Source organism: Salmo salar, chromosome 12, assembly GCF_965601325.2.
Source record: "Salmo salar chromosome 12, fSalSal1, whole genome shotgun sequence".
Classification (NCBI taxonomy): Eukaryota; Metazoa; Chordata; class Actinopteri; order Salmoniformes; family Salmonidae; genus Salmo; species Salmo salar.
In genome coordinates this window covers 53734238-53748427 of record NC_138302.1, presented here as the reverse complement: position 1 = coordinate 53748427, position 14190 = coordinate 53734238, and the positions used below count along the sequence as shown (strand labels likewise).

The window sequence follows — 14190 nt, the reverse complement described above, 5'->3', positions numbered from 1 at the left end:
ATCTGGCTCAGTATGGGCCTCCTGTGGAAGAGAGCCTAGCTAGTGCCATCACCCAGGCAGCAACACTTCCCGATCTAGCATGCTCCCCAATGTTCCGGCATGTTCCGGCATGCACCCCAATGTTCTGGCATGTTCCGCTATCATTCCATTGTTTGCTTCTTCGCGACAACACAGAAGCCATGGGCCTGCATCCTAAATGGCACCCTATTCCGTATACTGTGCACTGCTTTACAGAAGCCATTTGGGATGCAGCCATGTTGTGCCATGGCCAGGCGTGTCCAGGCATGTTCTATCATGTGAGAGCGGCTGGTGTGTTACCAAGGTCTTTACATGCCAGTCGTGATGGAGATGAAGCTAAACTGGAGCATTGTGCGACTGTGAGGAGGCAGCATAGCTGTGGGCGAATGGGAGTCTTCGGTCTTAGTCAACATTGTGGCCTAGTTAGGACGAGGAGGCTATATTTATTTTATTTAACTAAGCAAGTCAGTTAAGAACAAATTCTTACATGCAATGACGGCCTAGGAACAGTGGGTTAACTGCCTTGTTCAGGGGCAGAACGTCAGATTTTTACCTTGTCAGCTCGGGGATTCGATCCAGCAACCTTTCGGTTACGGGCCCAACGCTCTAACCACTAAGCTACCTGCCACCCCTATATGTGCAATTAATGTTGCTCATAATGTCGTTCATAAAAATAGAAATGTTGTATGTCAAGGAGCTGTGTTATTTACTACAACTATATATGTATTATCTATTTTATGTCTTATGTCAAATGTATATTCGACACAGGACCAAATGTTAAACTGTAGGCTAAACGACTGTGTTCCTGCAAATACACTTAGTGTCTATGTCTACTTAGTGGCTATGTCTTATAGAGGCCTAGAATGTATGTTAGACACAGACAGGAGCATTATTGTGTGGAAGAGCTTGATATTTACTGAAAGAGAAAGATCAATCTGTGAGCTAATGTGTTCCACTGAGACTGTATTACAGAGGGTTACCCTCTTCCCCCTTTGTCTAGTCTACACCTACTAGACTGTTCATATTTGCTCTGTCACAGCTAGGCACTCCTGTGTATTTTAGGGGGCGGAGGGTGGGGGGTCTGTGGGAAACAAAATTAGCGAGTGAGAGTGTGTGTTACAATATGCGTGCGTGCGTGCGTGCGTGCGCATGTTCATGCGTGCGTGTGTCTGTGTGAGCAGCGAGCAGTTCCTGGCAGTCCCAGGCCCTTTTACACAGCCATAATCCCTGAACTACAAGAGGCAAATCAATTGGCTGTGCAGAGGGTCAGTAATCCCCGGGTCAGTCGGCATGCCAGGCTGCAGCCACACACCCACTAGGTTCCAATGACCATACTAGCATACCACAATCCAGATCTATTACAATGCCTTAATTCTAAGTATTGTGCTAGACTAGTGTTGTTATTTAAATACAGCCACTGGCTACAGGGGGCTCTGCCTGGATAGCACAAGGGCCACTCAGGGGCCATGGAGGGCCAAAGAGGAGCCCAGACAAAGGAGTGGACATATCAAAGCCACCGTGTCTTTGTGGTTTAAAATGTACTGTACCTAGGTTTCACTTGGAGGACGGGCTCGTCGTATTGGCTTAAATGGAAAAGGTATCAATCACATCAAGCACATGGTTTCCATATGTTCAATATATATTTCTTCCATTCCAGCCATTGTGATTAGGCCGTCCTTTGATATGTCCGCTCACCAGCCACCACTGGTATCAAAGGACCAAGAACAACAGAGTCTCTACTTCCTAAGGCGGCTGAAGAAATTCATCATGCTGCCCCAAGTCCTCTCCTAATACTACCGTTGCACCATCGAGAGCGCCCTGACTGGTTGCATCACGGTCTGGTACGGGAATTGCTCCGTCCATGACCGCAAGAACCTCCAGTGGGTGATGAAGATGGCCCAGTACATCACTGGGACCGTGCTCCCACCCATCCAGGACATCTACTCGAAACAGTGCCTGAGGAAGGTGCATAGCATCATCAAGGACCCCACACAACCCAGCCACGAGCTGTTCTCTCCTTTATCGTCAGGCAGACGGTCTGATACCAACAAGCTCAGAGACAGTTTCTGTCTACAAGCCTTCAGTCTGCTGAACATTGAACTGGACTGACAACTTGCACTGACTCTCTGCACCTTAGCACACACACACGCACCCACACAAACACACATACACATCACAACTGCTTCACACACGCACCCACACAAACACACATACACATCACAACTGCTTCAACCAGACTCTTATTATGGTGCTCAGTTTATACACCTGCCCCCCCCCCCCCTTCCCCCCCTTCCCAAAAACACGTGTAAATATTGGACTATACATTGTGCCTTCCTGTATTATACTTATGCTAAAATGTTTATTCTATTCCACTGAGCCATTTACTTTATGTTCGTATTCTTATCTTCTATTATTTCTTATTGTTGTTGCATTGTCGAGAAGGAACCTGCAAGTAAGCACTTCGTCGGACGATGTATACCATGAGTGTCCCGTATATACAACTAATAAAACAAGGAACACTTCAAACGAAGCCGGTTTTATCTTCAATCAGCATGGATAGGAGGAGTTCTTACAAAATGGTGTCTAATGGTCCGAGATGGACAGAAATAGAGATAGTGACCTGCAGGGAGTGTCATCACACATATTTAGCCTAAGTCGTCATAGAGCTCTACAAAACCCCAAGCACTCATTGGATGAAGTACTTCATATGTCCCATTATCACTGTGCACGTGAAGCCCCAACACACTAGGGGTGATGTTGACAGTGACCAAAATAAATGCCCTGACGCTAGTGAAACAGCATCTCACACACACACACACACACACACACACACACACACACACACACCACACACCCTTGTACACACACACACACACACCCCTTACACACATACACCAGCACAAACACACACCATCCCCCATCACACACACACACACTCTCTCTCTGAACACCAGGGATCAAACGCAGCACTCTCCCTGTTCCACATTTCATACACTATTTATAATGTTCTCCCTAGATAAATTATTGATGAGCTATATTTTCTATTCCTCTCCCTGCACTTTCTGTACTGTTCTATGAAGGATCTAGTACCCTCACTACCAACCCACTCAGGGCCCCATCTCTCTCTGTAGCCGTTTCCATGGTTGCAAAAAGTGCAACACTTTTGACCATAGCCCTGGTCAAAAGTAGTGCACTATATAGGGAGTAGGGTGCCATTTCAGATGTAATTACTGCTAAAGGAGACAGAACTATAAGCAGAGGAAGGTAACCATTTCCTGCCATTATTAAAGTATAGTCCCATTCGGTATAGATAGAACATCGGGGCCTGCCTGCCTGTGGGGAAAACAACCTGTGGCTGCCTAGGTTACCCCACTGGCTCACAGCAAAAGTTTTTTCAAACATACATTTTTTGTTCTTCAAAAAGAAAGGAGGACCAAGGCACTCTTCATATAATTGATTAAAATGCCTTTATTAGTATGGCATGTTCAATAGAAACAATGTTTTTAAAAAACCGACGCGTTTCGGCTGCATGGCCTTCATCAGGGTGTACAAAGAAATAATACAATGTTCTCTGTTTAACAGCTTTTCCAATTAACCCTAATTAGAAGGGGGAGTGGTTAAAATTGATTAGACACACCTAGTAAGCAATAGTATACACACTTTAAAGTGAAATGCTGCAGCTATGTTATCATAAAAATGTAACTCCAAACTAGAAGTATCAGAACACTTAGAAAGGTAGTTCTAACCTTAAATATGTCTGGGCGAAGTGTCAAGAATAAGAAAGCAATACATTCCATAGTACACTAGAACACAGCAAAACATGAACAACAAGAGTCTAAACATAGCTGAGGGCAATTGAGCAAAATATCCACGAGATGACAGCAAATGTACCCATCACGACCCTACAGGAAGGGTGAGAAATCCATATCTTCATTTAAACCCGGGTATTTAGTGGCCTGTAGTTTGTAGTTTGTAGTTTGTATGGGATATGATCAATACCCATAGCTTGTAGGGAGGCAGGGTTGCCATGGTGTAAGGACTTGTAGTGCCTTGCCATGGGGTAGTCTTCATTGCCTACCCGTATGGCGTACTTGTGTTCCGCTAGGCGATCTTGAAGGCGTCTCTTTGTCCGTCCAATGTAGAACACCTTGCACTGTGGACATTCCAATCTATAGATGACATGAGTGGTTTTGCAGTTAATGAAATGCTTGACGTAATACTCCATTTTGGAAGCTGTATCAACAAAATACTTTTTCTGTGCAATATTTCTGCAATGGTTGCACTGGTTACATTTAAAAGAGCCCTTGGGTTTGTGGCCAAGCCAAGTTTTTTGAGAGTCACCCGGAAGATAACTGTGGACTAATTTGTCCTTTAGGGTAGGACATCTCTTAAAGCTTATGACTGGTGGCTCAGTAAAGACTTTGTTGTCTGATTGTTTTAGTCAATTACAAAACTACATTAAAGAAAAGTACAACATGTCTAAAGATTACTTTTCGACATTGCCTGCTCCCGAGCGTTCTCACTATTTAAGCAAATATTATATTGTAGGGCTCCCCTCATGCCCCTTTTCATGACGTGCTAGCATCCACGTGAGTGAGCACTAGCTAGCTACCGACCGGAACATTAAGCTAGCCAAGACCAACACAAACAAAACGGACTATACAGCGGAGTTACAAACGGACTGTACTAAACAAGTTAAATGCCTTACCTGCAGTGGCGACCCGTCATTCAGGGCAGGTGGGGCAGACACCTGTTTTGAGCCATACATTTTTAGCAACAAAACATTTGGGGGGGGACTTAGCTGTTTTCCATGTTATTTTGGCATTAATACGTGTTTGCAAACTTTCTAGTGTCTGTGTTTTTATGGTCTCCACTCCAGTTCCCTAATCTGGGCATACGGTCACTAGAGATGGCTTGAGCTGACAAATTAGTTAAAGACTGCATTGCATAGACAATAATGTGTTTTACTAGCGATAGTTTAGGAGTAGACCAATCAATCATTGTCTCAAAATCATCCTTGCAACTGGGAAACTAAGCCATGGTGGGGTTAAGACAACAACCCGTCCAGATAACAACAGGATGAACCCAGAGTGGCTTATGATGCTCCTGGGTCTTCATGGGAGGGGTTGAACCAATCATGACTAAGCATTCTTAGTGTCAGCTATATAACGAACTCTGCATTTGTGTAAAGGTTAGGTTATTCGGTCCAACATTCAAGGGTGTGGGGTCGACCAGCTTCATTATTGCAATAATGAATCGATATTAAATAAAGATGATTGTTTGAAGAAATGAAAAAATTATCTCTCAGTATGAATTTCCACAACAGTAGTGGTTTTGCTGGCATGCATCCCACATTGTTAAATTTTTTGGCCCCACAAAGATTTACATGCTAAAATCAGCACACTCTCTTTTTCAGTTCTGCCCACAAATTGTCTATAGGATTGATGTCTGGGCTTTGTGATGGCCTCTCCAAAACCTTGACTTTGTTGTCCTTAAGCCATTTTGCCACAACTTTGGAAGTATGCTTGTGGTCATTGTCCATTTGGAAGACCCATTTGAGACCAAGCTTTAACTTCCTGACTGATGTCTTGAGATGTTGCTTCAATATATCCACATACTTTTCCTCATCATGATGCCATCTATTTTGTGAAGTGCACCAGTCCATCCTGCAGCAAAGCACCACCACAACATGATGCTGCCACCCCCATGCATCATGGTTGGGATGGTGTTCTTCGGCTTACAAGACTCCCCCTTTTTCCTCCAAACATAACGATGGTCATTATGACCTAACAGTTCTATTTTTGTTTCGTCAGACCAGAGGACATTTCTCCAAAAAGTACAATCTTTGTCCCCATGTGCAGTTGTACACCGTAGTCTGGCTTTTTTATGGCAGTTTTGGAGCAGTAGCTTCTTGCTGAGCGGCCTTTCAGGTTATGTCAATATAGGACTTGTTTTACTGTGGATATAGATACTTTTGTACCCGTTTCCTCCAGCATCTTCACAAGGTCCTTTACTGTTGTTCTGGGATTGATTTGCACTTTTCGCACCAAAGTACATCCATCTCTAGGAGACAGAACGTGTCTCCTTCTTGAGCGGTATGATGGCTGCATGGTCCCATGGTGTTTATACTTGCGTACTATTGTTTTTACAGATGAACGTGGTACCTTCAGGCGTTTGGAAATTGCTCCCAAGGATGAACCAGACTTGTGGAGGTCTTCAATTTTTTCTGAGGTCTTTGCTGATTTCTTTTGATTTTCCCATGATGTCAAGCAAAGAGGCACTGAGTTTGAAAGTAGGCCTTGAAATGCATCCACCTAAGTGTATGTAAACTTCCGACTTCAACTGTATATGAAACAATCAACGACAACGTTAGCTCTTTCACCATGGAGGTCAATGGGAACGAATATTCATTTTACCCAATTTGTGGGCGTGGTTGAGGAGAATTCCTTTTTATGATGAATATCGACTTGGAGTATAGGGACTGACACTATAATCATAGTTATTTGAGTCAAAGTAACATTCTCTATTCTAGATGCTCTGAGGAAAATCTAAGGCTGTGTGCCAAATGGCACCCTATTCCCTATTTAGTGCACAACTTTTGACGAGAGCTCTATTGGCTCAGGTCAAAACTAGTGCACCACCTAGGGAATAGGGTGCCACTGGCAGCCTTAGACACAGGAGGATAAAGCTTCACACACACACCACACACACACACACACCTGCCTGCAGGACCACAAACACATTGTTTTCTATCAGATGGTCTGTCTTTTATAGACACTGTTTGCAGTGCGGTGACATTTTACATTTGTATAAATGTCAGGAAATCTGGTAATATCGCAATTACACACACACAAACCCAGGAGCAGACACACACACTCAGGAGCGATCATACACACACACCACCAACTCCATTTAGACCCAGATGTAAATTAGACCAGTCTGCTCACACATCAGTAGAAAAAAAATAAAATATTATGTTTTATTTACCTGCACAACCAGAGGAACAATGACACTATAATAATTGACACTACAGCCTTCCCTGTAGCTCAGTTGGTAGAGCATGGTGTTTGCAACGCCAGGGTTGTGGGTTCGATTCCCACGGGGGGCCAGCAAAAAAAATGTATGAAATTGTATGAAATGTATGCATTCACTACTGTAAGTCGCTCTGGATAAGAGCGTCTGCTAAATGACTCAAATGTAAAATGTAAATGTAAATAATATAGAATACATTAGAATAATACAGATTACAATAGACTCATCTTCCCTGAAAGACAGCATTGGGGAAGTAACTAACACATACACTCACAAGGACATCTTATTCACTAGAGACCCATAGAAATCGCACAGCTCTGATTGATGTGAATCACATAGGCTGCTGTAACATTCAGGTAACTGACAAAATAAAGGAAACACTTGAGTAAATTAGTATTTTGAAAGTAGGTGCTTCCACACAGGTGTGGTTCCTGAGTTAATTAAGCAAGTAGGTGCATTGAAGCTGTTCTGTCTCGTGGTGGCCCAACGTCCTATTAAGACACTTTATGTTGGTGTTTCCTTTATTTTGGCAGTTACCTGTAAAATCTCTCTCTCTCCTCTCACTCATTATCTCTGTCTCGCACTTTCTTTCCCTCCCTCCCGCTATCTCTCTCCATCTCTCACTTCCATGCTCTCTCTCTCTCACACACACTGTCTTTCTCGCTCTCTTTTCAGCAAACTGTACAGATTAAAATGGGAGCTAAGTCCTCATTTGATATACACTATAGTACAGTCCATATATCCAATGGCAATGAATTATGCATTATGGCTCTCATAGGGCTGAGAGGCATTGTAATCCCAAAAATAATCCCAGATTTCCTACCCCACACTCTTAGGGAAAAAAAGTTATCTAAAACCTAAAAGGGTTCTTCGGCTGTCCCCGTAGGATAACCCTTTGAAGAACCCAAACGAGTTCTACCTGGAACCAAAAGGGGTTCATCCTGGAACCAAAAAGGGTTCTCATATGGGGACAGCCGAAGAACCCTTTTGGAACCCTATTCTCAGAGTGTAAAGATTACCGGGTTTTCTTCAAAAGCCACGGTCAGATGAATGATTCCTTTCCACTCTGTTATGTATACAGTCACCTTACTGAGTGCAGTGTTGATACATGCAGTAGCTCCTGGCTCACAACGCAGATGGCCAAACACAGAGGGTTAGCGTAGGGCTCTCGTCAAAAGTAGTGCACAATAGGGAATAGGGTGCCATTGGGAACGCACACGTGAACACTAGCAGGGCTGCACTCACTTGAGATCCACACACAAATCTTCCATTGACGTCAATGTATTATTTCTATAATGTACGGGTAAAGAGGGCAGGCCACGTTAGGATTCGGCGCCCCTGTGACCAAACACATAGGACAGATTTATTAGAATCTCGGTCATCCAGAACTAAAATCGTGCATAATTGCGCCAGCGTTAGAAAAAATACTAGAACGAGGTGCGGAAGCGGAACGAGGAGTTTGACCCTGTCTCTTTGCAAGTTACAGGCATGTCTATGGGCCAAGTGGTCCCTCCTCTTCCGGAATTCGAAAGATGCGAACACCTGCAAAATCGGGATTTGTCTAAATGAACAGTGATGAGAAATCCGCACACCGGAACAAAGTTCCTTGTTTAGTTGTTGCGTCTGTTGACAGATGCTACGATACCAGTTATGTTACGTGCATTTGCCACACACACACACAATGCACACAAACACGATGATAGATCACAATGCCCAAGCCTGTATGCAACGAGACAATGTGTTGTAGAGTACACCATGTAAACCACTGATTGGTCTACAGTGGTCCCACTTAAATGTAGAGACAAGCTAGGAAATGTTCTGATTGGTCAAAGGCAGCACCTGCTAGACCCGAGGGGAATATGGGTTGGCTCGTGGAGCTGTCTGTCTGGTGGGGAATGTGGGTTGGCTAGAGCAATGGTTCTCAAACCTTTCCTCAGCGACCCCCAGCCATTCCATGTATTTGATCTATTCCAGAGCTAGCACACCTGATTCAATTTGTCAACTAATCATAAAGTCCTTGACTAGGTGAATCAGGTGAGTTAGTTCAGGGCTACAACAACATTTTGAAACATTTGGGGATCTCCGAGGAGAGGTCTGAGAACCACTGGGCTAGAGAACTTGTCAAATGGTGTCGTGATGAATGCTGGTTGGCTAAAGGAGCTGTCCGGTGAGGTGGTGCTGAATGTGGGACGGCTATAGGAGCTGTCCGGTGAGGTGGTGCTGAATGTGGGACGGCTATAGGAGCTGTCCGGTGAGGTGGTGCTGAATGTGGGACGGCTAAAGGAGCTGTCCGGTGAGGTGGTGCTGAATGTGGGACGGCTAAAGGAGCTGTCCGGTGAGGTGGTGCTGAATTTGGGTTGGCTGGAGGAGCTGTGTAGTGCAGTGGTGCTGAATGTGGGTCGGCTCAAGCAGGGTCCACTACACAGCGGATTCGACTAATCAAAGCTTGATGATGAGTTAGTTGGTCATTTAAATCAGCTGTGTAGTACTAGGGCAAAAACCAAAACATGCCCCAGGGGGGGGCCCAGGACGGAGTCTGGGCTATAGGAGCTGTCTAGTGCAGTGGCACTGCTCCTCTCCTCCTTTCCCCATGCATTATACCAATTATAGCCACACCCAGAACGAGAGAGAGAACGAGAGAGAGAGAGAGAACAGCCACAAATGAACCTGGAGGGAGGGTGAGAGAGATCAAGAGAGGGTTAGCCTACAGCCAGGACAGGAAAGAGGGTGAGGCAGGAAAAAAAGAGGGAGAAGGCAGGAAAAAAGAGGGAGAGTGTTTATGTGTGTTAGTCAGGGAAGCATACAGAAGAATCAGCACTCTCCTTACACAGTTCTCTAGCCCTTACCAACAAACCTTCAGATACAGATACAACATAGGCATTGTACCAATTACATTTACATCCGAATCTGCCACAATAGAGCCCAAACAAAACCTAGTCTGCTGATGCAATCTTCAAACACACATAGATTTCAGACTGACGCTGCCGTAGAGTTATTCAACACCACAGCGAGACATCTCATCACATCACTCCGAAACTTCCTGTGCTCTTTGGACGTCTCATGAAACTCCTCGGCTCGGCTTGTTCAGCTGCTTCTGAATCCACCCAGGCATAAAAGCAGCGCCTGACAAACGATATCGCCGTGTTTCCATAGCGATCTATCAATCTATCTATCTATCTATCTATCATTGGCAGGAGCCACTGCTACTGGCAGCCAGATGCCGAGGAAGACAAGGCAGGCCCATAACAAGCCCAACACCGGCCACTAATCTTGTTATTACTGCCATCACTCAATTGGGCCTGATTTGCATAATTAAGCTCTGTGATTGGCCTGACTCCTGATTGGCCTAACGAGCGGCTTTTTTTTTGGGGGGGGGGGGGGGGGGGTTCTATTGGAAAGAATCAGGAGGTGCGCCTTTAATCCTGTGAGACCAAGCATAAATCCAAATGAGGATAAAAAATGTATTACCCTTCAGAAATACTTCTAATACACCTCTGATGATGAAAATAATACATTTTTGGAATTTCAAGTTTGTAGAATAATTGTATGTAAGCTTTGCAAAAATGCACCATTGAGCTTCAATGGCGGGACAAATTTCAATTCTCTAAAAAAAAAAAATCACATCAAATTGGATCAAAAGCATTGACATGTGATGGAAAAAAACGTCTTACGGTATATACACATTTAAAATGAGGTCATATTTTGTCTGAAATAGCTAAATTGATCAACTTGATCTATCCAAACGTTAGTATTTTGCTAACAAATTCATACTTTTTTGAAGGATCAAGTATGGAGAAAATGGAACTTATTTTTAGTAATATTTGGTTGTGCTTTCTAGTTGAACTTGGAGAGAGCCATTCTATCTTACTTCTTCACCATCAAATGAATGCTCGTCGATGGCAGTATTCTGACCTCATAAACAAATACTTTTTGAAAAATACATAAATGTTTCTTCTTTTGATACATAGAGAGAACATCAAAGCATTTTGTTTTCCATATTTACATTATTTGGAAAGGAAACAATCTCTGCATTAAACATATGAATGTTGCCCCATGTCTCAGTTTTACAAACCTTTAAGCGCAATTATGTGTTTTTGGAATACTTACAAAACTACCTCCAGCTCAGAATGTTTGTTTCTCAATAAATACAAAAAAATGTCAACATACAGTATGCTTGTTTTTTTCTTTTATTTATTGAACCTTTATTTAACTAGGCAAGTCAGTTAAGAACAGATTCTTATTTTACAATGACGGCCTACCCCGGCAAAACCCTCCCAACACTGGGCCAATCGCGTGCCGCCCGATCACGGCCGATTGTGATACAGCCTGGGATCGAACCAGAGTCTGTAGTGACGCCTTAGACCGCTGCGCCACTCGGGAGTCAGACAGTATGCTTGTGTAGGGGACCAGTGTGATCTCAGACGAGTGGACAGTTTACTAATTTTTCAGAGGCTACCGATGCCACAATAATACTGACACACACCAAATACTACTATTTGGGTCTAAGGAGATGAACTAGGTAGTGTTTGACATGAATCTTTTAGTTTAGGACCGGTACTGGATGCAATTTAGGCAGCGTTGCATTTTTACAACCGTGGGTTAAGAGGGTTAAAGGGGTGAGTCACTCACACTGCCTTGTGAATCACCATAGGTCTTTCATTATGACTCATTGATATTAACGAATGAGTCATCTATTACTCAGAAAGGATCAAACCCAATTTAGTTTTATTGGCCATGTCAATGTCCCTAATGGCATCCTATTCCCCATGGGCCCTGGTCTAAACTAGTGCACTACATCGGGAATTGGGTGCTATTTGGGATGTAACCTAAATCTCCCTTTCCACCACAGGGGGGACTGTTGTGAGTCACAGCGCATCACTTCTGGAGTGACACAAACCCACCTGATTACTAGAGACAGACAGGAAGCAGCAGGAAGAGTGCCCAATAAACCACGGTTTGTATTCATTAGGGCATTCAACGGAAAATGTTTGGCAACAGAAAACAAAAACAAGTTCAAGTTGTCCCTCCCTGTTTCAGTCTTTTCTTTCATTTGGTGCCTAATGAATGCAACCCAGATGTATCGAATAGTAATGCCCCTGACCCACACCCATGGGAAAGCTTTAGTAGAACGCAGGTTTAAGAAAGATGGAGAAAGACTAGGGCAGCCAGAGTGAGACATATTCTATTGCACTATGACATGGCATTTTTAGAGAAACACATCCATAAACTATTCTATCATCTATTTCACCACAGATGGCCCAGTTTTATCACAGGGCATTTGGCCCTTATTCAGACCTGATAGAATCCACCCACATACCTCACACAAAGCCACAAAACTGTGTATCTCCCTCTCACATACTCACACACTACCACACACACTCCCCCACACACACACACACACACACACACACACACACCACACACACACACAGGAAGAGAAACCACAACCAACTGAAGACTCTGATGATTAGAGATTAGACCGCTCTTACCTCCAGATGGGGTGCAGGGTTGAATCCACACAGGTTGCAGACCTGGGCGTGACACTGGGTGCAGGTGTTGTAGTTGGCCGGCTCGGCCGTCACCCCCACGTTGAGACTGGTCTTACACAGGGGACAGCAGGCACCTTTGGCCTGCTGCTGGGGGGGTCCCTGTTGGGGTGCGTGGGGTCCCTGTTGGGGTGCGTGGGGTCCCTGTTGGGGTGCGTGGGGTCCCTGTTGGCCAGGATGAGTTCCTAGTGGTTTCCCAGCCCCAGCTGCAGGTCCCTGGGGTCCGGCTGGTTTGGGGGCAGGTTTGGGAGGCTGTTGGGGCTGCGGTGGAGCAGCTACTGGGTTATCTGATATGAGGGTGCTGGCCTGGTTGAGGAGGGAAGCACCGAAGCCACCGAAGCCTCCAAACAGCTTCCCAAAGGTCTGCTCGGGGGCGGCGGCCGGGGGCGGGGGCTGGCGGGACGGGGAGCTCCCTGCACTGCGGGTGTGGTCCTGGCGGAGGGGCAGGGGCTGGTGGGCAGGGGAGCCACGGAGGTCAGGCTGGGATGGGGCTTTGGCCATGCCTGGGAGAGGGACAGCTCCTGGGGGGAGACGAGCCCCACCCTGACCCTGGCCCTGGGCTGGAGCAGGGCCCCCTGGACTTCTCTGTTGCTGAGGGGTTTGTCCCGGGCCTGGACCAGTCTGTCTGTTAGGGCCCGGTGGGGGCTGGGCCTGTGTCGGAGCCTGATGCTGGGTTAAAGGTTGTGCCTTAGGTGGGGCTTGGGGCTGAGGCTGAGGTTGGACCTGGGACTGAGGTTGGACCTGGGACTGAGGTTGGACCTGGGACTGAGGTTGGACCTGGGGCTGGGGTGGGGGCTGAGTTTGAGGTTCAGAGATGGGCTCTGGTTTGGCTTGGTGAGACGGCGAGTGGATCTGCTGCTGGCTCTTGGAGCGAGGTGTCTCCATGTCCATTCCCAAAGCTCTCTGCATCTGGCAGTTCAGACACAGCCACTCCTGGACCTACGGTAGCAATAAAGAAGAAATAAAACCGTATTAGCAAGAGATATCTATACAGACTACCTATACATACCCAGTGTCACCAACTGAATTCACTAAAATCATTGGGCGTTACCCGATTGGTTTTATTAACAAAAATCAATACATCAATTTCTGAAAACTTTATAGACAATCGATGGATGTTTTGAAGGAACAAATCATATGTCAAATATACATTGAGCAAGAGAACTGGAGCCGTATGTATCAAGCGTCTCAGAGGTCATGTCCCCCTGTCCGTAAAATGCAATCGAAAAAGCAGAACTGATCCTAAATCAGCAGAACTGATCCTAAATCAGCAGAACTGATCCTAAATCAGCACTCCTACTCTGAGAAGTTTGGTACACCTTGGCTTGTCTCACTAGGAGCCTCTTGTCGGTAAACAGCAGGGCTGATAAATGCCGCGTAAGCTCACTGACACATGGCATGGGATCTACCGCCTTCTGTCCCCTCGCGCGCTCTCTGGTCTCAGTCTTTCTCTCCTCGCTTCCCTCTTCCTCCCTTTGCCTTTCATGTCTTCGCTGTCTCTCTCCCTCTCTGCCCCTGCCCTCTCTTTCTCCCAGCTTCACTTTCTTCCACCTTCTCTCTCGCTCTCTCTCCTTCTCCTTACTCCCTCTTCACC

General features: G+C 45.4%; 1 protein-coding gene across 1 annotated transcript in view; it reads right to left on the bottom strand.

Annotated features, from left to right (window-relative positions):
• LOC106565168 (protein bassoon) overlaps positions 1–14190 on the bottom strand; it is a 105852-nt gene that overhangs the window by 65892 nt on the left and 25770 nt on the right. The window contains 1 exon segment of the mRNA XM_014131999.3: positions 12540–13535. Coding sequence (XP_013987474.2) covers positions 12540–13535 — 996 coding nt within the window.